The sequence below is a fragment of the Berghia stephanieae genome, chromosome 2 (assembly GCF_034508935.2).
Source record: "Berghia stephanieae isolate SIO BIC M18660-M18661 chromosome 2, UCSD_Bste_1.3, whole genome shotgun sequence".
NCBI lineage: Eukaryota > Metazoa > Mollusca > Gastropoda > Nudibranchia > Aeolidiidae > Berghia > Berghia stephanieae.
In genome coordinates, this window is record NC_088361.1 from 57,673,075 (window position 1) to 57,699,666 (window position 26,592).

The 26,592-nt window shown below is 33.9% G+C and overlaps 1 protein-coding gene across 2 annotated transcripts; it reads left to right on the forward strand.

The window, feature by feature from the left end:
- The first annotated feature begins 84 nt into the window (after positions 1-84).
- Positions 85-25,227, forward strand: LOC144965211 (uncharacterized). 2 transcript variants are annotated; one of them, XM_078900307.1, is made up of 12 exons: positions 85-507; positions 3,138-3,184; positions 6,253-6,462; positions 9,630-9,749; positions 12,213-12,297; positions 14,680-14,840; positions 15,852-15,944; positions 18,106-18,265; positions 20,452-20,534; positions 21,365-21,498; positions 23,314-23,413; positions 24,761-25,227. In XM_078900307.1, the coding sequence occupies exons 1-12, from the start codon at positions 225-227 to the stop codon at positions 25,208-25,210; spliced, it is 1,926 nt and encodes a 641-aa protein (XP_078756433.1). In that variant the 5' UTR covers positions 85-224; the 3' UTR covers positions 25,211-25,227. The 2 variants fall into 2 exon arrangements, with proteins under 2 accessions (XP_078756433.1, XP_078756432.1); XM_078900306.1 differs by lacking the exon at positions 12,213-12,297 and adding an exon at positions 12,373-12,793.
- The last annotated feature ends 1,365 nt before the right edge of the window (positions 25,228-26,592 follow it).

The window sequence follows — 26,592 nt, forward strand, 5'->3', positions numbered from 1 at the left end:
GAATTGAAAGTCTGATTACAACCAGAGATTTTTCGATGATTACAATTTACTCATTTCTTTAATGTATCGATCAAAACTTTAAGTAGTCGATGCTGATGATACGTATGATAATGACTGGTTAGACTGAAATGTGATGTCCCTAAACAACTGAAGTCTGAAGCTGAAACTAAAACTGTTGGTTAGGTTAGAGACAAGTTTATATCAAGTTGTTTCAATATCTTAATATGGAAAATACAATGGATGAAACTCATCTTGGAAGCCTTTCAGATGTTACGTGCTACAAGCCTCCTTACGATGAGTATGATAAACCGACCCTGATTGCAATTTTGTCCAAGAAAGATGAAATCATTCAAAAGAAAACAGACGACTACACCAGACTTCAAACAGAGATACACAATTTGAAAGAAAATAACAGACTACTTTTAGAGGAAGTTAAGAGACTAAGCAATGACCGTTGTAACGACAAAGAAGACGTAAGATGTGCCATTGAAGTTGGGGAAGAAACAGGTGTGTTATTGTTATGTTAAGTTAAGGTGTAAAGTTAACAGAGTTATAACGCAGTGGCTATGTACAATCGTAAAGTAGGTAGAGTTTGATATTTTTTTCAAAAATAAAAATTAATAATTATTTTTTACATGGACAGATGTGTCTTTAACTTTAAAAACCATTTAATATGATACCTTACTTTTAGATCTAGGATAAACGGTTCAAACGTTATGAATGACTCAAAATTTACAATTGCAAAAAGCTCAAAATCTGTAACTGAGATTCTCCCACTGGACAGCCTCTCGATAAGGTGACCACTGGTTGAAACGGGACTTTAGTACAGAGAAAAGAGGGTTGATCACTTGTGGCCAAAATTAAACATACTGCACTGCCTACAATATTGATGACATTTGACATAGACATAGCTTCTATACTTATAGATAACTGAATTATTTAGATGCATTTTTTTGCTATCTCAATTTTGAAAAGTTTTAAAATGACGTAATTTTTATCAAATTATAATTTTTGACATGATGTGCCAACATTGATTTCTATCACATTAAAATAAAGCTTGATCTCTGCTCTTTAAAATGATACCAGAACCGTTCAGATACTGTGAAAAATAATGCAACAGTGATCATGTGAAAGTGTGTTATTCAAATTTTAACCCAAACTCGCGATTCATTTTTCCAATGGCTAATCGGCACCTGTCTACAGGATGGAATCACGACCACCTACGTAAAGATGGTTGTCAGAGCTATTTTTACAATCCCGTAAAGATGTTTCTCATGGCTATTTTACCGTGTTAATGCTGTTCTGTTCACAGTTATCCGCTTAGTTATAAACATGTCTTTTTGTAGTATCTGCAAAACTTCACATATTTCTCCCGATATTTTGATGTGCAGGTCTAAGAGGTGGTAAATGAAAGCAAAATCATTATCATTTAACATATTTATTTCTAGAGCTAAAGTTAACAAACAATGTAAAGACAATTCTCTTAAGTGATTTCTATGGCACTGTCATTTTTATTACATATTTGTGTTTTTGCACAAGTTATGTTTACAGTACAGCCCATTTTCTATCATCAGTGGCCAGGTTGTATGTCTTGAAATTTTTGTTTCAAACAGAGACATAATATAGATCTTGTTTATCATACACACTGTAAGTATATTTAGTTCCTGCTTGAAGTCGACACCTCTCAAGGTATAACACTTTGCATGTTTGGCTTTTGTTTTTATACTTTACCCGTATTAACCAGTCAGGAAGGACCAGCGGTTTATACAATTTTAAAAGACTCTACATTCAGGTTGCAGTATTCTCATGTGAAAGTGGGTTCGAATCCCCTTTCAGACAAGGGGCTGTTCACAAATCATGTGGACACATTTTGACCATTATTAGACCCCCCCCCCCCCTTGTGGACTAATGACTACCTCCCCCACCCCCCCACCCCCATAATATGGATATAATAATGTGGATGTCCATGGTAAAGACACGCATTGAGGAACACCCCATGCTTAACTATTTATTGTTCTCTTAACTGAAAGCAAATAATGATGATGATTCTCTGCCATGGGCAGTCATGATCCAAAAGAATAGAGGTGCCCAGGAATGATCCTCATTATGGTGCCGAGGTGGTCCCACCATCGCGGTACTCCTACTCCTTTACAGAGTGACCCAGCAATTGTTCCGACCAGACAAGGGTGGTTGCTATACTGCTCCTCCCTTCCCTTAAGGTTTGGAGGTGGTTTATTGTTCTCCTCCTAAGAGGTGCTCACCCTGTGGTCAGACACTTCTGTCTATGTTTTGAGGGACCACTAGGCTCCCCCCTCTGGGAGCCAGGGTTGAATAGCACACTACTAACTCCTGGACTCCCCTCTCCAAGTTGGTTTGTGACTAGGTCAGTTAAGCCCCTACACCCTGGCAAAGGTAGACGGTAAAATCTCCGGGGATAAACTTCCGGGGTTTAAAGCCCGCCAGCCAGGAAGTTGTGGGTCGCTGTATATAGTCCCAAACATGCAGAATTGCCATCACGTTGCATAAACTAGTGATGATAATCTTCCGCGGATCTGTGGAATTCCGGGATTTGGGAATTTTCCCCTACCTGTTCCACCCATGGAGTGGGCTCACTAATGACTAATGGGCTCGATTGCCATAGCTCTGAAATACCGCTCAAAGGGGAAAATGCCACGTCGTGATAAATACATTACATTTTTTTAAAAACAGATCAATTACTAAATATTTTGTATGTCCTCTCGGGTACAATGAGGATGTACAAAAATTTTAGTCGTGATCTGTTTTTTTAGTAGTGTATTTATGATTTTTTAAAAATAATTTTTTGTTGGCTGAAGAAGGGTTTTGAGTCCGAAACGTTCCATGTTTGGTACTTCTTCCTTTTTTTAAAAGCTGTTATATTCATTTTTGTTTATTACTATGGCCACGTAATAGGTGTATTTTTTATCACAATTAGGTTACAACCAGTTACCATTTTTAGAAATTTGATTTGTCACCTGCAGTTTCTGGTAGGCATGCAACAGAAGTAGAAATTGACAGGAAGGCTTATAACTCAAACATCATTATTTAATTTATGTATTTTAAAATTTATACTTATGATATAATACATATGTATGCGTGTATTTGTCTTTTATTTTCAGAGTTTGGAAGTAAACCTATGCCAGATTGGAGTTTGTCATTAGAAAATGTAAGGATAGACTCATATTTACTGGACTTGCCACTTACAGGTTTTGGAGGGGGGGGGGGGGTGTCTCATTATGCTAAATTCTTGTTTTTAAATTAGTTTCAGTTTAAAATATATGAAATTGAATTATTCTCACTCACCAATGAAATTGTTCCAACCACAACATTTCATCTATTTTAAAACATCTATTTTACAGAGCTTCAACAACAATTCACCACCCATAAAAAAAAAATAAATATATATCTATATTTATATATATATACCGTTTGTGTAATTTCAAATCGATCCACTAACGAATATACAGTTCTCTGTGTGATATTAAGCATTCTTGCGATAATGGTCACAGACTGTCCAGCTTGAAGATGACCAATCGGACGTGCATGTTGTTCTTAACTAAGTTGTGACATCGCGTAGATTAATGGATGGTATTTTGCATTTGTGTTTTTCTGCCTTGAAAATAATTAAAGAAGACACGGATGGCAAAATAATTAATCTACACACTTCCTGTCCAGAGTAAGGGGCTAAAAGGTCATTTTAGCACGTGCGCGACGTGGGGAGCAATTTCAGGTCATAAACAAAAACATCAACTATCGGTACACAGAGAGGCTAATGGTAAACAACTCAGTGGAATATCATTAGCCTACGTCAACGGATAAAAAAGTAACGACGATTTTAAATGTGTATACTTTATTTTGCTCGCAAGTATGAATATATTTATATATATATATATATATATATATATATATATATATATATATATATATATATATATATATATATATATATATATATATATATATATATATATATATATTTGTTTCTTTTTTGTTTGTTCTGAAACTGTAGAACCAAGCAAGAAAAATTAAAACATTTTGAACTAACTTGCTTTAATCCATTTGGTTGGCATATAATCAACATGGATATTTGAACGGTCTAGCTGTGATTTTTGATCAATTCATGCTGTAGTCAAAACTGTAAAGACACAAAGAGCAAGTTTTTGTATTCTTACTTTCATTAACTTCATTTGCAGTGATGCCAAAACTCCGGTTTCATCAGAAATAATTCCAGTCTGGACCAAAAAAATTCCGGTTAGGTCGTATTGTACCCCTCCAAAACAACCTCTAACTCATCATCATCACTACCAATACTACTGTAACCAGCAACACCACATCATCATCACTACCACTGCTGCTGCAACAACCACTATCACATCATCATCATTACTACCACCACTACTACAACCACCATAACCACATCATCACGACCACTACTATTGCAACCACCACCGCTACATCATCACTACCACTACTACTACAGCCACCACCACCACATCAGCATCACTACCACTGCTACTGCAACCACCTCCACCACATCATCATCACTACCACTACTACTACAACCACCACCACCACATCATCATTGCTACCACAACAAATACAACCACCACCATCTCTACCACTAATACTGCAACCACCACAACCACATCATCATCACTACCACTACTACTACAATTACCATTACCACCTCATCATCACATTACCACTACTACTGCAACCACCCCGACCACATCATCACTACCACTACTACTACAGCAACCACCACCACATCATCACTACCACTACTACTACAACCACCACCACCACATCGTCGTCATTACCAATACTACTACAACCACCACCACCACTTCATCATCACTATTACCACTACTACAAACTGCCAGCATTAGATTTTGGAACTTTACTTCATTTGAAATAAAGGAACTTTTTGATGGTATTTGGCACTGTGTTTGCTTTTAGTATAGTTCTAATCAGTTATTGATTTAGAACTATATGAAATAGAAACACAAAGCTAAATACCATCCAAATTCCTTTTTTTTTTCTTTTTTTTTTTTTTTTTTGTATGCGGAAATTCCTCCAAAAGTGTCTGAACTTCCTTTAAGCCAAATTTTAAGTTGGTGTCTGCATTTGGCAATGTTGTGAAGGTATGTCAGTTTGTGCTCACTATAACTATACCAGTGAAGATGATGATGTGAATTTCTAAAGGCACGACAGCTCATCAAACACTTTGTGTAGAATCCAATATACAAGTTTTTCAGAACTCTATAGAACAAAATTCCTCAAGTGATGACGAATAATTTCATGATTTGCTCAAAATAATCATGCATTGCCCATGTCATCAATGCACAAGGTTGTTAATTCAAAAAGGATATTAACGTCATCACAAATAATAATCATCCTTTCATTTCAACTGCAATAAATAGGAACATCTAAATAAACACCATATTCTTTATAAAAGGATTCAGAAATTAATTTTCGTTTGAACCATTTAAATTTTATTTGGAATGCTTTTGCTTTGAATTATTTAATTTTTACAAGTGGTGTGTTACAGCTGTTGCTTACTATGCCGAAAGATGGCTTGAATTCTTGAGTCTTATTTTCTTACAAATAAGAAATATTCAAATTATAATATACAGTTAGTACAGTAGTAGTGTTTTATTTGTTCGCAATTATCAAACATTAGTTTTATAATCATCCTTCAATTCTGGTTGTAATATATTAACTAAACTTTTAAGAGCTCTAAGTTTTTAGCCACGGAATATTTAATTGGATTTAAATTGAAAACGTAAAAGTTCTTTATCTTATCTGCATGCATCACACATATTTGAAAGCTTCGGCACAAGAATAAAGCAGGAACAAAAAGCAGTTTTGTTTGGTGACCACAGAATCTAAAATTCAAAAATAGACTCACAAGTTTACTGAAATTTCGTTTTAAACACTACATGACTGAGAGCCAAGGGCATAATTTTTTTTCACCAGGTTATGCTAAAGGGAAGGGAATCCTAATTCTCTAAAAATAATATTTTGAAATTAGATCATTGATATTTTATAGAAAGCTCTAAATAAACACCATTAAAAAAAAAAAAATTAATCAGGTCATTAACACATCAGAGCTGAAGTGAGATGTCCTCAGTAAGATAAGGATAGATGAGTCACTAGATTTATTTAACTTGTTTCTTATTTGTGCTCTTTTCATTGATTATTAATTTTTTGGTGCATACCTTTTCATTCTAGGACATAGCTCTGTCTATAAGTGAAGTTGTTCGTGCAACAGCAGAAGCTGAATTGAATTGTATAGAATCACAACCTGAAAATGCCAATACCATTACTGATTCTGGATTATTGATCAATGGCAAAGACACAGACTTAGTAGATAACGAGTATGTGTATGACTCATCCAGTGGCTTCTACTATCATCCATCTACTGGCTACTACTGGGATCCTGTAAGTTTTACTCTGGTGTAAATTAAAAGATATTTGGGGGTGATTATGAATTAAGTGGAAAAAACCTATAAAATGCAATTACTATAACGCATTTCATAGTCAATTGTTTTGTCCAATACAAAATATGGACGAGTAAATAATTAACTTTTAAACTAGACATAATTAGCTTTTAAACTAGGCTTGTTTATTGAAAATTGGTTTAAACATTTACACTCCAACTGGCATAATATAAATAACTCTTATTTTATGATGCCTCATCTTTAACAAACTATTTCTAAAGTTCATTTCATTTCCCTCATTATTCTCTGTATTTGTTCCTTTTAACAATCTATTTTCACACAAAACATGAATATAACAAAGTTTTCTTTTTTTTGAGGTATTTAGAAAAAAAAAAAAAAAGATGTAATATGCACCATTATAAGCTTTTGCACCTATATCAATAATAACACTATGCACATCTTCTCTTCCACTCATGCTTGACTTAGTACATGATACATGATTTATTGCAAGAGAAATTACTAAGGGAAGCAACTGATAATAGTTTAATTACATTTAGCAGTGATGATAATCTTCTACAGAATTCTGGGATTTTGGGATTTTCTCTTAAATTTTCTGCTGATTTTGCCCTGTCAAACATTTTCCTCTGATAACAGCTCAGGTCAAGTGGTGGATCCGTGAAAAAAATCACCATCATGTCTTGTGTCATATTTTGACACCTGTGCTCAGTTGCATGAATTTTCGTGACACTCCCATTTTTAGGGCGTCAACCTCGACAAACTAGTGCCAAACCTCATTGGTGGTCGAAAAGGAGGAGAATGGGGGAAGGGGTAAATGAGTCTTTATTTATTTGTAAGTAGGTCAGCGTGGTAGTACAGTTATAGGAGCGTTAAAAGAAAACTATTATAACTTCTGATTAGAAAAAAAGCAAAAATCCCATCAATTAAACTCCCTCCCCTCTCTCTCTCTCTCTCTCTCTCTTTCTCTCTCTCTCTCTCTCTCTCTCTCTCTCTCTCTCTCTCTCTCTCTCTCTCTCTCTCTCTCTCTCTCTCTCTCTCTCTCTCTCATTCTTTCTTTCTAGCTCTATCCCTCTCTTTCTACCATATATTCTCTCAACCATTCTTCTATTAATCTTCATGTTCTTTATAAACGTCATCTGGTTATAGAGAGATAATATTGATTTTTTACAATTATAAGGGGTGCACGACTCTTTTTACCTTCGTTTTTACTGTGTTTTACAATTTTAATTTATTAAAGATGCTTGAGTCTTATTGTAAGATCCATAACCACTGGGCTACAGTAACAAATATAAAACAAGTAAAAACAAATACTTTCAGGCCTTTTTACCATGGGTGCCAGTTTTCCGGTTCATGCCGGAATTCCTGTTTTGGATATATCTCGAAGTTTCAGTGTTTTTAGTAAAATAACCTAATAGCATCTGTAAAAATTCGAAAACATGTTTCAGCCACCTTTTCAGTGAATTATAAGTTGGCTTTAAAATCAAATTAATTTCCTCATTGCATCAATTTGTTTGTTGTGTAATCATTTAATAATGGTATAAAAACGGTGATGAAATAAGAGTAAAGTTTAGGCTGCATTTTCAGTAGGAACATTTTCAGGTTTGGCAAAGTGTCGAGATTTTAGTTTCAGGTTTCAGCACTTCTTCCTGCTGGCACCCATGCTTTTTACTAAAAGTTAATTTTATATCTCTTGAATATAAGGTATGTCTTTAAAATCGTTTTCAGGAAAGGACAATTCATTAAAACTTTACATACCTTAAAGTACGTTATATCTCTACTATTAAGAATGGACCGGGAAATTATGTCGGTATTCCATGGTTTTCAAAATGGCAGAAAAAGGGTGCGTGGTGAGACCCGTGAATACATGCAATGCAGTGCCTGAGAGAAGACACGTCCTAACGTTGTATTTCTCCTGCTTACAAAAGGCATACCAGTTACGCTTTCACTCTCCAATGTGTATTGTCCTTGTTTTGATTGTAAACAGTGCTCCAATGCTATTTAACAAATTTAGGAATAAATCAAGAAAATCAAGTGCCAAAATGATAATATCGCACAAGAACACAAATGCTCACATCTACTTTTAATACATATTAATTAAAGTACATGCGATGATGGTGGTGAGTTTTAAAAAATCAACATTTTTATTTAAGTGCTCCACAATTTACAAGCTCTGCAAATTGTTAGATTTACATCTTACAGTATTAAAAAAACAAACAAAGTATTATCCTCGATAATATCAATTTGGACTGATGTTTTGAAAAACAATGATTGATTTGTAAAATGAAACAAAGTGGAAGAGGTTGTCATTTTTTTCCCTGCTATTCCAACTTGTATTATAATATAAGACCATAGATATCCATAAATGCACCCATTGAACACAGCATTGCCTGATATCAGTTAACCTCCACTGACTTCTGATAGGTAATTAACAGGGAAGGTTAATGGACCCTTGAGAGTTCCATTCACTGATAATCTTCTTTTGCTGTGGTTCCATATGAACTGGTGCTGAATCCACGGAGTGTCGTAAACACCTGTTCTGATTGGTCGTTAACAAAGCGATCTCACTGGGAGGGGGAAAAGTGTTTTTTATTGTTTAAGCGTACGAGATGACGATGGTCAGGTATCAAGTATCGGTTTCAACTGCAGTTTGTTGCTATAACGATGTCACTAAACAGGGGTTTTACTGAAATGTATGTCGCTATTTGGGGTTTTTTATTACTAATAATATATAGCAAAAAATTCTGGACCAGAGGTCAATGTCACTAACCAGGGGTTGTCGTTATCTAGAGGTTGCACTGTAGTAATATAATATACAAAACTATGATATTTTATGTTATGATTTTGTTTGAGTTTGACAGATGGACTGATAAATTGGCAAAATGTGTAAAATTGTCTACTCTCTCTTTCTCTCAATACCAATAACTCGATTTGTGGACCATTTCCCCTAGAGCACATTTCATTTCTGAACTAGTTTTCAAGCTTACAAGAAACTGTAGTGTAATAAGACCAAATTTGAAAACTCTCTCAAATTTGATGTGCCGGAGTTTACAACACATTGCATGATTTGCGTCATGCTTTGTCAAAAGCAGGCAACCAATTGAAGATGATTGTCACTTGTTATGGGAACTTTTTTTTTTTTTTGTATTCCAGACTTCAGGATTGTTTTATGACTACACGACATGTACTTATTACCAATACAACGAAATTAGTGGGGAATATGAAGTCCATTCTCAAGTCGACATGGATATTACACAAAATATAACTTCTCAGGTTGGCATTTGATCATTGAAATTAAATAAAATTGCTTAAAGTTAATTGGTTTATATACCAATCCTTTTGTTCCTTTCAGTTTCCGTATTTAAGTCACTTTTTATTTCATTATTTGTTAATTTATTTATTCATTTAATCTATTAGAAAATGCAAGCCATTTTTGGAGTACAAAAAATTAACTACACAGCTGGTTCTTTTTCTTTTTCATTTACTTGCAGTCCACCTTTGGTGTTATGTCACAAGTTTTACACAAGCAATATTTAACATGACATAGTTGTATATTGTAGTATTCTTATAACATGATCCAAATCATGTGCATCCACTGTGCCTTCAGTGAGGTTATTCCAAAGTCGAATTGTTGATGAGTATAAAGGATTGCATATGACTTTGTAATTTCGAACTTGGTATTAGGTATCGTTGGTGGTGAGCCCTTGTTCTTGAAATTGTTGGTCTTGGTTGGAGTTTCTTAGTTTCAACTTCTACCAGACCTTTGCTCATCTTATGAAACATTTGTTACTTTCGCTCTTTTTCTTCTTTTCTCGAGTGTTGTCCTCCCCAAGTTCTTAACAATGCCTGTTACGCTTATGGTTATCTGTAATCACCAATGACCTTCCTTCTTCTGTCCCATTTCAATTTTTTTCTTATTTCTGTCTTTTACAGGGTCCCAAACTACCGAGACATATTCAACGATTGGTTGTGTTCGCATTTTGTAACGGGTTTCTTTTATTTTTATTTTTTTGCGAACAATTGCCTTGGTTCCTTCTTATGAGAGCATTGATGTTGTTTGCCTTTTTAGAGATGTTATCAACATGTTCATTCCAAGAGAGATTTGATGTTATTGTTAGACCGAGGCATTTTGAAGATTTAACTGTAGCAAGTTTTGAATCATGAATGCTGTAATCAGATATCAGTGGATTACATTTGTTGGATATTCTCAGTTCTTTACACTTTGCTAGATTAAAGTCCATAAGCCACCTCTTTTCGCAATGTTGAAGATTATTCAGATCTCACTGGTATTGGATTGCATCTGATATATTATCGATTGTTCTAAACAGTCATCAGCGAACAATCTAGCTTTTGAGGTTACCATGGTAGGAAGGTCGTTGATGTACATTAAAAAACAGTAGAGGCCCCATAACTATTCCCTGGGGAATGCCAGATGTCACATGCTCTATATCAAAAGCCTGGCCATTAAGGATAACTTTTTGAGACCAATCTCATAGAAAACTGGAAATCAAATAGAGAATGTTCCCTGGAAAACTGTAATAATAGCATGTGTTGAGTAGGCTCTCGTGGGGAACTTTGTCAAATGCCTTTGAAAAGTCTAAGAGAATGCAATCAATTTGTTTGCCCTTATTCAAGCTGTTTGATAAGTCTTGAAGAGCATTTATGAGCTGTGTCTCACATGAGCAGTTCTTTCTAATGAGACAGTAAGTTGTTAGTTTCAAGGTGGGTAATGACGTGCCTATGTAAAATATGCTCCATTGGTTTGCTGCATATGCAGGTACGAGACACAGGGCGATAGCTTTTGATTTATCCCCTTTCTTGTATAAAGGTGCAACAAATGCCTCTTTCTGTTGATATGGAATCCTTCCCTGAGTAAGTAAAGCACGAAAAATAACTGTAAGTATTGGTGCAATTTCATGAGCAAGTTCTTTGAAGAATCTTCCTGAGATATCAGGCCCCATTGCTTTGTGTGGGTTGATGTTAAAGTTAAAGAGTGGTTCAAGCACTCCTACTTCATTGATATCTATTTGATTGAGGTAATGGGGCATGAATACTTCCTTTGAGCTTAGGCAAGTTATTGTTCTCTTGTGTAAATACAGAGGCAAATTGTTTATTCAAAATGTTAGCTTTGGTCTTTGAGTCACTGTGTAGTATATTATCTTTTCTTGTGCCACACCCAATTGGTCACGTTTTTTGATAGATGCTCAGAATTGTTTAGGGTTTGACTGATGGTTTTCTGTGAGCATTGATGACATATACAAGTTATATGCTAAACGATATTCTGATTGTGTTTCTTTCTTAAGTTTCTTAAACAGTTATATGCTTAATGACATTCTGATTGTGTTTCTTTCTTAAGTTTCTTAAACAGTTATATGCTTAATGACATTCTGATTGTGTTTCTTTCTTAAGTTTCTTAAACAGTTATATGCTTAATGACATTCTGATTGTGTTTCTTTTTTAAGTTTCTTAAACAGTTATATGCTTAATGACATTCTGATTGTGTTTCTTTCTTAAGCAACAACAACAACAACAAAAATGAAGACAACTTATGATTACAACTAGCCTTGCAAGTTGGTAGAAATTCTTGGTACTAAGATATAGACAACAATATTGTGTTTTAACTTTATATTTAAGTGTTACGTTTTCATAAATCTTTTATCTTTAATCAATCATTTTTCATATCTTCATTTGTTCCTCTATTTGATTTAATTTTAATTCTCTTCCCTGTATTTTCAGCCAATCATTTACGATGTTCAAAGTTTAACATCTCAACTAAATGCTTTGGAAATAGATGCCAGGACTTGCAGAGACAATGCTTTAGGTAATTCACAAATTAAACTACAGTGCTTCTTTGCGTTCCATTTCAAGTGAAGCTCTCATTTCTTTTCTTTTTCAGAACACAAGGAAAACCAAGCACTTGATTTCGTCTTTAAACAAATCTTCATATGCAAAAACCTTGAGGAGCTTGAAGACAAAGAAAGCCTCGGGAAGGAAATATAAGAAAAAAAGAAGGAAAAATAAACGGCCTCGTGGAAAAAACAAAAGTGACGATGAGGGAACTTTGGAAAATTATTCCAGTTATAATTTACGACAAAAAGTTCGAATTAAAAAAAAAGATTGTCAAGAACAACCTGCTTCAGCTGATGAATCGTCAGAAAGTTTGGCAACAGATGAATCAGAACTTAAGTCTGATCCCGAGTCAGGAGAAATCATTTCTAGCAGCTCATCAGATGTGGAAATGATTGGAGAAGAAACAACTTTTGGATCATCTGATACAGTTGAGGTGTATACATCAGAGCCAAAGCCATATGAAGAGGGTGTGCATTTTAACCTGTCGTATTGGATGTTTTTTGGTTTTTTTGACAAATTCATCGCTTTTTACTTTGTTTGTTTTTTGTTGTTGTTTTTTTTGTTTTTTTTTTGGGGGGGGGGGGGGGGGGGTTATCCCAATATAACATTATTAGCCCTTTTCAATAATGGGCTCATATTTAAGTTTTATTTGAGTTTAAGATGAATGAATGGACATTTATCATAAATTTCACATGATTTGGTCAATTTGTATTGATTTTAAAACAACCACATTACCACTGTTTATTGCATGTTTCGATTTTGGATTTTCAAACACATTTAGAAGCAAAATATAATATCAAAGGGAAACAAATGAATTTTGACTGGCTGACATTTGAAATAAGAAGAAATTTGTCATATTGCAAGAAAGAGTGAAATGGGTTTCTTTTGGCGTGTGCAAGCTTTCTGCAAGGGGATGTTAAAATAGATTACCTCTACCTACTCTCCCTAAGACAGTGCGGCTATGTGGTCTAGTGGTATGACACTCGCTTTTGGATCGGAAGGTCCTGGGTTTGAGCCTCACTCTGCGCATAGTTGAGCCCTTGGAAAAGGCTCTTTAATCACATTCTCTCACCGTACTCAGGTGAACAGCGTTGTCTATGTCGGAAAAAAATTGTAATATCGCCTAACAGGCATCATGTCTCATTCTATATGTTTCTTGTTGCTGTTGGTTTTAAAGCGCTTTGAGCATGTTTAGTGGATATTGCGCTATATAAAAGCTCAATATTAAGACAGTCATTTGTTGTGATTATGTCACAAGTAGTTAAATAAACTTGGACGATATCAAAGGGTTAAATAATTTGGTCATTAGATTGTCAAGCTTGGCTCTTGGATCTCAGAGTTGAATTGCTTTAATTTTAAGTTTATTTGAGAAGGAAAGGGGAGTTATTGTAAGGATGTTGGAACAAAAATGGACCTGACAAGTAACTTGTGAAGTGGAAGTGTAATCTATATTTCCTGATTGAATAAAACATGGAGCATTATAAACGTTTAAGAGTTTGGGGTAATTATAAGGAAAATCCTTCAAAAAATTGATTTTGAGATTTTGATGGAAAATTATATGTTATTGTCTTAGAAATAATGTTATTGAAGTGCAATTTCTCAAAAATATACTATAAAGGCACCAAAAACACGGTTGAACAGGGTTTAGGTAGTAAGAAAAGTGTAAAAACGGAAAGCTATTTTGCTATTTTCTCAATATGTCATTTTATAGGGGTATGGGATACTGTGTCAAACATTTCCCAGAATCTATTTCATGAAATTTCCACTGTTATCCCAATTATTTATTATGTCACCTTTGAGAGATTTTTTTTTTTGATAGGGTAGTGTATTTTTATTTATAATCCAAATTATAAATTTTTAACTTCAATTTTTATAACATTTTGATTCACAACTTTGTAATGTTGTAATACAAATCCCATAAGCTAAATCTCTCAATGGTGACACAAAATGCTACAATGTTGATAAAAGGGGAGGATATGGAGGTTAGTCCTTCATTAGTCTTTGTGGAACATTTGATTTGCCACAAGGTTGTTATACTTTTTTATGCCAGATCCCGAATCAGGATGCAAAACGATTTTTTTTTTTCAACCAAAAATGGTGTTTTTTATCCTATTATGACGATACAGGTTGATTAAATCCACCCAATATGAGTAATTAAATCTTTTTTTTAAAGAAAATATCCAAACCGCCCCTTAATATTAGGTGGAAATGCACCACAGAAATATGCTTTTTGATTTTATAATTATTTTTATTATTATCGACCATTTTTCTCATTTACTCACTTAGGTCATAGGAATAAATAAAACTTTACTTCTTTTAAATTAAACTGCATTTTATTTTTTTACTTTTGAAGCCATGGCAGATAACTATCCCCCTTGTATTCGAGTGATAGTACAAGAAAGTGAGAAATTGTGTGCTGGTACCTTGTTCATTGTTACATGCGCTGGAGGTACCATTGGTCGTGATACAACACAGAAACATAGTGTAGAAATTCCTGATATTTGTGTGAGCAAGGTAAAATAGATTACTTAGATAAACAAAAATGAAATAATTTGTAGACATTGTCAAAATTAGATTATTCTTTTATATCATTTTCTTAATTTTCATTAATTTCTTTATTTTTTGTTCTATTTATTTTTTTATTTATTTATTTATTTTTATTTATTCATTCATTCATTCATTATTATATCTTTTTGTCTTTAATTTGAATGAAATTTAAGTTACAAATTAGCAGGCAAACAAGAGGGTTTGGTATGGTCCCTTAGCTTGACTTTGGAGACTTAAAACATTTGGTTAAACATTTTGTGCAATGGTGATCATTGTATCTTGCTTTAGTAGCCGTTAGCTGGAAAGCAAAAAAAAAAACAAAAAAAACGAACATACAGGTTGAAGTTGAAGGGACACACTGACACAGGTGGAATGCTCCTTGCAAGCCGTATTATTTCATATTTCATATTGAATCTGTCTTTTTTATTTGTCATATATTTGCTTAGTAAATGTTATACTTACCTTATAAACGTGCTACACATATTTTGATGATGATGATGATAATAATGTTAAGATATCCCATGTTTATTCTATGATTTTTCTCAGCCTCATCTAAATATTACAGATGACTAAGAATGTATTCCTTGTTCATTAAAGAAAGCTTTGCCATTAACAAATGAACATATGTCAAGTTATTAGTTGGAAACTCTCCAACTTTATCATTAATTGAATTACCTGGACTCATTGACATTGACATTTCTTGAAATTTTGAAAATTTAACGTCTAATAAGCTCAATCTGTAGTTTTTTAAAATCTCCCAGAGATCAGATTCAACAGTTGTTTCTCTTCTGGAAAGCACTATATTAAGCCATTTTTATTTCAATTATTTATCACCTCTGATAGCTGACCGACCATATTTGCAATTTACATCATTTGTTTTGTTTCTTCAATTGCAAATCTTGATTTTAATTCTAGTTCTACACTTTTTTCAGCTCTGTAATGTACACTGTTTAAATGTTTTAAATGTTTGACTTTCAGAATCATGCCAGCATTGAGTATGATTATGATAATTCCTGCTACAAAGTTGCAGATCTTGGCAGTCAGAATGGAACGAGTGTGAATGGCAAGAAGGTAGAGCAGGTTATATAATAACACTCGTGATAAAGCTTATATATATATACAAAATATTTCAATTAGTATTCATTCCTACATGTCTGTTTCATGCTTTTTGCTTTTGGCAATCTTTGGGGAGTGAAATCATTATTGTTGTTACTATTATTTATAATTGTATCTTGTTTCGTACTTCCTGTGATGTTTTGGTGTTGAGATTATCATGGTGGTATGTAATTGCAAAGTAGGTGCTTATTTCTGTGTCTGCATGCGGATGTGAGTTCATTTCTTTTGTTCAGTGAAGCCATGTTTGGTTGGGTGATAATATAAAATTTCTCTTTTTAGCACAGATTGCATAATTGGGTAGATGTTGAGTATCACTGTGCTCTTGAGATAATTTTCCATCTAATATTATGTGTTGTATGTAGCTTTCTTTTAGGTTCCAGATATATTCACTCATTATGGTAGTGTCTTTGTTTATGTTTTTGATTGACGATTTGTGTAGATTATATCTGGTTTTACCCTTCTGTGAAACCTATGTAATTCTCTTGGTTTTGTGTGTCTGAGTGTGTAACTATAGCTTGGTAAACAATGTTTTGTTTTTAAGCAATTGTCATTGTCTGGGTTCTGCAATTGCATTTTTTTCTGAAGATTGTTGTTAGGTTGTACTGATTGGGATAGTTTTCATTTGTTTTGAGATGATATGATATTTTGGATTTTTGGCATGCAGGAGTATCCTATCTTGATCGTAGTTTTGTTCATTATGGGGTACAAAACATGGTCTTATCGGAAGCATTTTTGTAGAAGGTTGAAGATTTTTTTGGATTTATATATATATATATATATATATATATATATATATATATATATATATATATTATATATATATATATATATATATATATATATATATATATATATATATAAATATATAAATATAATATTTCAAGTATAATTTTGACCAACTTCGAGCATTCGCTCTCATCAGGAAGTGAAAGTTGAGCACTATTATTTCATGTTTTTGTTTTTATAATTTTTATATATATTTTTTTTTAAAAATTATTTCTTATATTTAAATATTGTTTTATCTACACTCGAGCCCGGAAATCTTGAACATACAAATCTTGAAATCACAGAAATCTCAAACTCGGTACAATTACCCTTTCTAATCCCTCTCTCTTATTAGTATTGGCAACACAAATATCTCGAACACTTTCTGAGGCCAACACTGAAATCTCAAACAAACTGGACATTCCCTTGTGCATCCGTTGAATTTAAAAAATTTTTTTTCGAATTGTTTGTGTTGAACGGAAACGACGAATGCCATCACTCTCCCCATAGTGCTAATTGGCAGTTAATGTGTTATGTGTGTGTGCGCACTGAACTGAGGGGGAATCACGAAGCATGTTTGACCAGGGTCTTACGCACACCACCAATCACTCCACCGACTTCTTGTATTAGACGATGTTACCTCACACTCTATTGTGTACCAGTACCATAGCAAACTGACCAGTACCATTGGGAAGGGAGACTAGCAAGGCAGTGACTGCCTTAGGCGGTAACAGTTACGTATAAATATGATACAAATGATTAAGGGTCGGGAAGATGGGATGAGAGCATTATCATCATATGATACTGTGTGAGAGCAATGCCCTCTCTCTTTAGCTTGCTATGGGTGAGATAGAAGATCATGAGGGTGTAAAGTGAGGAGTGATTGTGATTTTAGGTACAGGATTCATAGGTAATGACGTCGCGTGCTGAGTGTGTAATCCACAATGTAATATGCTGGCTTTTTTTGTTGTTGTCATGTTAAGCACACGCAGTGGGAATCATAAGACAAGATGCACTAAACGCAACACCAGTGAAAACTCTGTTCATAGTTGTGTAAAAGATGACCGCTTAAAGGAAATTAAAGTGTCTCACACTCGACTCTTGACCGAGTTCACAATAAGGGGAGTAATCATTATAATGTGACTTTTATCAAGACCACCCACATTTACCTCTCCCATATTCTTCCTCATATCCTTTGTAAAATACTCAACACGAAAACCCAAAAATCTTGAACAAATAGGCCTGGTCCCGACTTGTTCGAAAATTTTTGTTGTTGTCCTATGTCTCACTTCATCAGAGTAGAATATTTGTAGACTATTACTAAATTATATTAATTTTCTTTCCCATTCAGTTGGTAAACAGTGCACAGCCTCTATCACATGAAGATGTGTTAGAGCTTGGGAATAGCTCAAAGTTGCTTTTACACATCCATAAAGGGCATGAGACTTGTGAAGAATGTGAGCCAGGACTGATACAGGCAAAGTTAAAGGCCCTAAATCCTGTGAAAAACAGTAAGTAATTGCCACAATCCAACTCCTCGTATATAATATTTTGAATTGTAATTTTGTAAAGACCCCAAGAACCACAGGGCCATATTAATCAATTATACCTAGGTTCTATGGTAGAATAGGACAAGTGTTTAACAATTTAAAGACAGATGACAGGCAAGTCTTGGTGAATCTATTTCATGCATTCCCAAAACCGATAGTACTAAGAGCTTTTCTGATGAAAAAGGGCAGATAGATAATTATCAAAATATAATTAAGAGTCCAGGGAAGTAAAGATAATAATCATTCTTTCATATTTCTAGCACAATCATATGACCTTACATCAACATTTGAGTTTGCAGAAATATGTGGAAAGAGGAGGTTTCCAATTGTGACCAGTGTTAGATACACTGACCAATAAGACAAGTGGTCAAGTGACTAATTGATTGACTAAAAGTGTCATTGATAAATCTTACTAATATATTTTAACATTATCTAATTATAAATAATGATAATCTTATTATCTATTTGGCACTGGACCAATTGTCTCCCAATTTAGCATGGTGTTTACAATTGATATGAAGGTGGTTTGTGTTTACTATGAGACTGATTAGACATCACGATGATTTTATCGAAAAATCAATTTTTTTTCATCAAATTCCGTCGAAAACAGGTGCCATCATTTTTAGCACATTGGTGTGTGTCAACCTTCTGGTCAGTGAGGTGGGACAACTTGCTCTGAACCAATACCAGTTCTCTTATGTCAAAAAATGTATTGTCTATTAAGACAATAGAAATTGATTTCAATTTTATTAAACAATTGAATCATACATTTTTAATTGAGTGACTTATCATATTCATTGAACGGACATCAATGCTGGTAGAATACAGAAAAAGAAAATCTCTTTTCACATGATATTATTCTAGCTTTGGTGCAATGTTGAAAAGAAATTAACCAATTCTTTTTTTTTAAAAGTGTCTCTATAACACATTTGGAGAAATAAATATCTCATTATATATTTGGTAAATTGGCTTTTTTGTAACCCTAAAGCTCCGACAACTGGATCAAAGGTAGCAAATTTTGTGTAGTGTTTACAATTGACATGAAGATGGTTATATGTATTAAGATATTTATTAAACATCGCGATGATTTTATAGAAAAATCGAATTTGTTTCGTCAAGTCCCATCAAAAATAGATTCCATCGTTTTTAGTACATGGGTTGCGTGTCAACCCCCCGGTTAGCGAGTATGACAATGAAGTGAGAGTACTTGCATTGAATCGAAACCAGTTAGCAGTTCCTCTCATTATTTTGAATACAATCAATATCTTAAAATTTATATGAACCATTTTCCATTGGAAAATAATTCTACGATAAGTGAGCAAAATATATAAGATTTTAAATGTAGAATATATCTCTCTGTGCCCAAATAAAAAGCTCTGTGGAGTTAAAAATGTATTGTTTATTAAAACAATAGAAAATGAGTTCAAATTTTGTTCAACATTTGAATAATAAATTAGGGATTGATCGGCTTATCATCCCGTTCATTGAATGAGTCACTGTTCATTGAACGGACAGCTATGCTGTCGTTTTGTTAAAGAACACAGTATGTGCTATTTGGTTAACATTGAATATACTGTGTTTTATAAACAACGGCAGTATGCTTGTCTCATGTAACATTGAAATAATGATGCACCATTCACCTGGTGAGCAGACGATGATGGAGTGAAATTCTCATGTTGTCAGAGATTACAAGACAAAACTATTCCAAGTGATACAGGTGATTAAATGAGCAGGTATCAAATGAAGCTTCAATGTATCCTGTAACTTTGGTCTATTTATATCCCAGTCTTGGGACCTCACTGAGGAATATCAAATAAAATTCCACAATGGCAAAAAAAAAATCTTTGATCCATAATGAAAGTAAAGGGCAGGACGCCAAATGATAGGTCTCCTGCCTTATCAATGTTACAGAAGAAAAGGATGCATTGTCAACTAATTAAAGAAAAGTGATGGTTTGAGTGTTCTTACCAAAACAATTTTAAAATGCGATAAGATTTTTAAAAAGGAATAACCCAACAGACCTCAGACCATGACAGATTGCAACTACTTGATTTGACTTACATCATTAAATGGAAGAATTGGTAATTAGTCTAATGAGTTGTATACATTAAAATTCTGTTTTCTTATTTTTCTGTTTTCAATTCTAGCTCATGTTGTGATGAGTAAGGAAGAGAGAATGCAGCATCGAAAGAAAGAGTTGAAGAAAATAAAGAAAAAATATGGATTACAGGTGCAATATAATTAGTTTGTTTTCTTCATAAACAATGATATTAATGATTGCAAAGAAAAAGTAAAGTCAGCCTCTTTTACTATTACATGTCATATTTATGAGATTTGTACTTCAGGCCCATTTTTTTCCACATTGCATTGTAAATTCTTTCAAAGGTCTAGATAGCTCAATTGGTAAAGCACTCAACTTACTCACTCTCTCTCTCTCTCTCTCTCTCGCTCTCTCTCTCTTTCTCTCTCTCTCTCTCTCTCTCTCTCTCTCTCTCTCTCTCTCTCTCTCTCTCTCTCTCTCTCTTTTCTCCCTCTCTCTCACACACACACACACACATAATACACACATACATGTCGATCTTATTTTTGAGAAAAAAACATTCGAAAAAATAATTATCATGATGTCCTTTTGTCCACCTAACAGTAATTGTGTTGCGAGTTTGATTTCAACAGGTAGAAAACTTTTTGTGATAGAGCAGCTGCCTATCTAAAGAGGAATAAACAAATTCCACTGTCCATTTGATGCTGAAAAAGCATGGACAAACTTTGGCTCTTAAAAAATTATGCATTATTTTAAGTCGTCAGGTGGATATGTATTTGCCATGAAAATATGCCTCAAGCAGATAATGCCAAGATTTCAGTGCGTCCTAAAACTACTGATTGGCACATTGAATAATATATTTTTTAGCCGTTTACATTAAATGGCATAGTACTTTAACAGTTAGTCCTATCTAAACCACTGGAATGGATCTATTGATGAAATGTTAAAACTGGTTATCCTTATTTGTAGTAGAGTCTGTACAGTTTTAATATTTGTCATTCTGCCATTTTGTTTTTCAGAATTGCGCCTTTGAAAATGTTGGAGCTGTTATAAGTAACCCAGATTATGCTGATAAAGCCCATCTGAGGCGTAAATTCATAGGAAGTGATAATGACAGTATTATACCTGATGTTATACCAGCTTCAGTTCACCGGTATGCAATTGTTTCAAATATTTGTGCTGTAATATGGCTACCTTGGAATGTAACCCTGTAATTTTGTGTATGGTATTGATGTAAACTTGGCATTAAGGGTACTGATGTGACCAAAACTGAATGGGTATCTTTTTTTTTTTTTTTTTCTAATATTTAATCTGAATTGCAATCTTATTGAATATAAACTTTGGACTTTCTAAGAACTATATTTTCTTCTTTAGCATATTTGAAATATTCTGAAATAAAAAATTGTTTAGCATGACCTCATTATTATTTGATAATACAGAAATAATGGAGGCGTCACTTTCTGTGAGCAGCAATCTACGTTTTATGAGATTTTCAATCATTAAAACGTTCATTAACAAGTCTGTTATCTGTTTCAAAATATTTTAATATGTCTATTATAATACAAAAGTGTCACAGAGGATTTTTGTATGAAATCAAGTTAAACTGTTTGATTCAACTATTATTTAATATTTGTAAAATTACCACTACAATTGAGATTAAGGCAAGAATAGGAATGTCAACAGCAACACTAACGAGACTGACAAAACTATGGAAAAGTCCAATCAATTTGGAAATAAAAATTAACTACAAATCACTGGTACTTTCCATCTTGCTAAACGACTGCAAGTCATGGACATTATTTGCGGTATTAGAGCGCCAAATCTCTGCTTTTGAGATGAAAAGTTATTGAAAACTCCTGCGGGTGCTGTATACACTCTTGGAGAAGACCCACAATAGAGAAGTAAGATGGAAAGTGGTGCATCCCGTGTATCCCCCCAACGATCATCAGATCATGGGATGGTTGAAAAATGAAAAACTACCTATAATTTTTAAATTGCAGTTATATGCAAAAATCTCTTAAGTCATTGAAAGCAAGATATTTTAAGTTATTTTTTATTTTTAACAAAAAAAATATATTAATGTTGTATGATTAAACATTTTTTTAAAAATATTTAAATCTGCCGATTTATAAAGAATTAATTATATTATTTGACTCAATTACCTAGAACTATCCGCCTACAGCTTTTTAAAAAATTTTAAATGACAGTCCAATGACTTCCATCTTGTGCTTTGACTGTGGAAATATTCAGGCCAGATTTGGATTGAAGCTGTGTGTTAGCTTGAAGTTTTTCATAGCATAGTTGAGGTCGATAAGTAGGCTTTGTCGTTAATATTTTTTTTTTTTTGTCACTTGAGTGAAATTACATTGATTTGGTGACAAGACTTTCTTGTTTTTGCCTTAGGTAGTCCAACTTGCCTCCCATATTTGAATGGAGACTAGCGATTTGCTAAATTTTTGTAGTAAGATTTGTATGGCATTTTCGTTTGGTAGAGTATGTCAAGAATTGTTCTCTGAATTGAAAGTATCAAGTTTTTGTTTTCTGTTTTTGTCAAAGTTGACAGTTATGTTATAGAATGTATTTTACCAAAGATTAAAAAATTAGAGTTTTGTTTTCCTTATAATTTGTCAGCTCTGGATGACATACAAGTTAGTATAAATGTTATGACAGGTTCGTGTTTCATTTTGCTCAATGTCCTTTTTTTTTTCTTTTTTTTTGTTTGTTTTGTTTTGAGGTAGTGAGTCTTTAGTACTAATATTATTTCACAGTCTGATCAGTTGTTGTGTAGGAAATTAGTTTCATAGGATTTACACATTTTTGTGAAGGAATTACTGCAATTGACTAATCTAACTAATCATCACCTCTGATTTGGAAATCTTCTTGACTTTGCTGGTAGTTCGACAGTATAAATTTTGATGAAGAAGAAAAAATGATTTCTTAATGAACTGGTGACTTTTTTTGTCCACAGGCCAATTGCATCGTCTAATAAAGGTCATCAGCTTTTAGCCAGGATGGGATGGAAAGAAGGTCAGGGTCTAGGCAAAGCCAATACTGGAATAAATGAGCCGGTCAGTATTATTCATTTCACCTTACAAAGTTTATATGAATGGAAATTAGAGGAGACATTTCAGCATTCTCTGGAGAAAAAAAGGTACAACCAGCTCTCTTAGTACCTCATCAATGTAAACTTCAGCCATAAATATCTCAGAAAGACCTGATGTTGTGTGTGAAAAGCATACGAAAATGCACCCCATATGTGTGCACTACCTGCACTGTATCTGCCTTGTTGAATCACAAACTTCATCATGTCTTTCTTCATGTGCATCAAATTAGATCAGCAAATGAAACCTTGTAGCAACTTTTATCAGAAATGACAAAAGATCTCCAATTGCGTTGTGTCTAATTAATGTGAAGTCAAGTCCAATCCAGTCTGTTGACTTTTTGGTACTGGATGATGATGAACCCTGTCAAAGGACATTTATTTCTTAATGCAGCCACATACACTTGTCACCAGATAGTCATTTGAAGGACTGTTCCTCAGGATAATTCTGTTGTGTCTTCGGACCATACTGCAGTTAAAAAACAAGTTTGCTGGCTTTGAAGTAAGATTGTGATGATCATGATCAGGGATGGTAGCTCTCGGCTGACCAGGTCTGGGGCGATTTGCAATAGCTTCATTCTTTTGCAATCACTGGGAAAGGTTAACAATTGTCGAATGATGACAATTGAACACCACTATCACCTGTCATATCATAACTGTCATAAAAACTCTTAACATTCTCCTTTTGATGATTTTATTTTGTAAGGCTTAGCATTATGATTTGGAAAAAATCATGATATCTAACTCTGTGTTCTTTATCAGAAGATGTTTGTTACTCTGTTTATATATGTCTAAATTTTGTATGGCCTGCATGAGCAGCCAATGGTAAAATGTTCACCAGTCAAACTGCTGAAGTTGAAAACATGAAGATTAATGTCTATTCATAAGGGTGGTTTTAATGCATTTTTAGTTTTAAAGCTTGCTAGAATATTTAGTAATGACTGAGACGAATTCGCTTTTTCTGATTCTGATTTTTATCTTTGTTCTCAGCCTACTAACATTAGTGACATTTTTATTTAAGAAAAAAGTTTTTTGCGTAATATGTTATTTTGATTCAATATCCAGTCAATTGTTAAGGGTTGTCTTCAATCCTGTTCTTGCCCTGTCCCATCCAAAGAAAAAGAAAACAGACACCTTTCAATATAATATATAAGTTGCAAATATGTTGCTGTAATTTTGAAATCAATGGATCTCCCATGGGAGGAGGGACTACCGAAGTTAAGTTACTTTTGGAAGCATGGATTCTTCAGTTCAAAAAGTATGCAATGACAAAATCTTTTTTGAATAAAAATGATTGATTTTTAATTCCTTACAGTTAAATGTTGGATTGCGAGTTAATCAGAGCAGTGGACTTGGATCTGTAGAGGGACAGTCTGTATCATTAGATCATGTACACGATTCCAGCAAGGCAAAAAGATGGAATCAAGCAAGGCAGAGATTTAACCAGTTACAAACATTTCCATTAGACCATACCTCTGATGATTTAATGTCGAAAACTAATCATGCATCTCACAACTGTGTAAAAAATAGTATCTCAACTTCCCAAGATTTATCGGAAAACTTCCAATGTGATAATAACAATGTTGTGTCACCACCACCATCCTCATCTCTTTCATCATCATTATCATTGCCATTACATTCATCTTCTTCATCAAAAATAAAAGCAACTGGTGCCATTTCTAAACCTAAGCCACAGTTGAAATGGCACAAGGGAGACACTGAGATATTATCCAATCCTAATCATTCTGAAAATAAAGATTCATGATAGTATTTAATTCCAAATGCCTTTTTATTGGTTTTTATTGCTGCTAGATTTGTGTTGAACCTAGCCTCCGATCCCCCTGTGGTTTTCCTTCTGCTTCATAGTATTGATAACTTGTAACAGAATTGCATTGAAGACATTGATATAATTATTAGTGCTGTCTTTTTCTTTTATTAAAACAAAAACAGGAAATTTAACCCCCTTTTTCTAGAGAAAACACCTACTTAAATTAGTTTTGATACATTCATAAAGCTATTTGTTTCGCTAACTCAATGATTGAGTTTGCAAATGATCCACTTTCAAGACTGAGATAATCCTTCTCCACTCTCCCTTGCACAAGATCAAAATAGATTTTGTTGTTATTGTAGTAGAAGGAGAAAAAGACCTGGAGATATCATTATACATTTTGCATAGTGTTTATTTGGAATATCATGTGCATACATTTTTGGTTCTTCAGAACCCTTGGGCCCATGGAACTAGTTTATCCCAATATCTAAAGTATTATTCGGCCTAGATTACTTGTTATCCTTTGAATAGGACATTAGTGGATTGCAAAATACTATCCATAATTTCTGACCCAGACCTGGCTTCCGAATTATTTCAAAGGGGCTCAAAAAGTTCCACTCAAATTGGTCCTTTTATTTGTGAGGCAAGCAGTGCCTATTTCAATCAAACAACCAGGTTCCTCTGTATGTGCATTGAATGTCTGTTAAAAACGGTGATATAATATAAATGAAGGCTTTCCGTGACAAAGCAAATTACAGATCTGGATTTTTCAACATTGTTACTCAGTCAAAATCAAACTTGAATGAGACACATAATATAAAATATTAGCCAACATTATATGCATAGCACATTTCCATAGTTACACCATGTTCTATGCATTTTATAATGCACTCATTCCCCCCCCCCCCCCCCCCCCCCCCCCCCTATCCTCTCTAGTAGAACTATATCTTTCACTGTCTATTAGAAGAATGCGTCACTGATTGTGCCCCTTAACACAATGAGGACAGTTCACAGGGAAATACTAATTTGATGATTTTTATGAGTTAATAAAACTTACAAACTATACAACCCATAGCAAACAATTAGCCAGAACAGTGATATGGTTGTCTCACATGAGTGGGCCTTTGTGATTATACAGAGGGACTGAATCAGGAAACAAACGCATTCACTCAATAGTCAGATACATATGTACACCCGAGTTGATATGGGCAACTTCAATAAAGTGCCCTACCCTAGGGTACAATGCCAGGACCAGAATGCGCAATCAGTGTTACCTATGCAGTCAATATTGCTTGACTTTGTGTCAGATGAGACACCCCCACCACAAGCAGTCTTACTCTTACTGTAGTTGTTTACCCCTCATTATTATTATCTGGCAA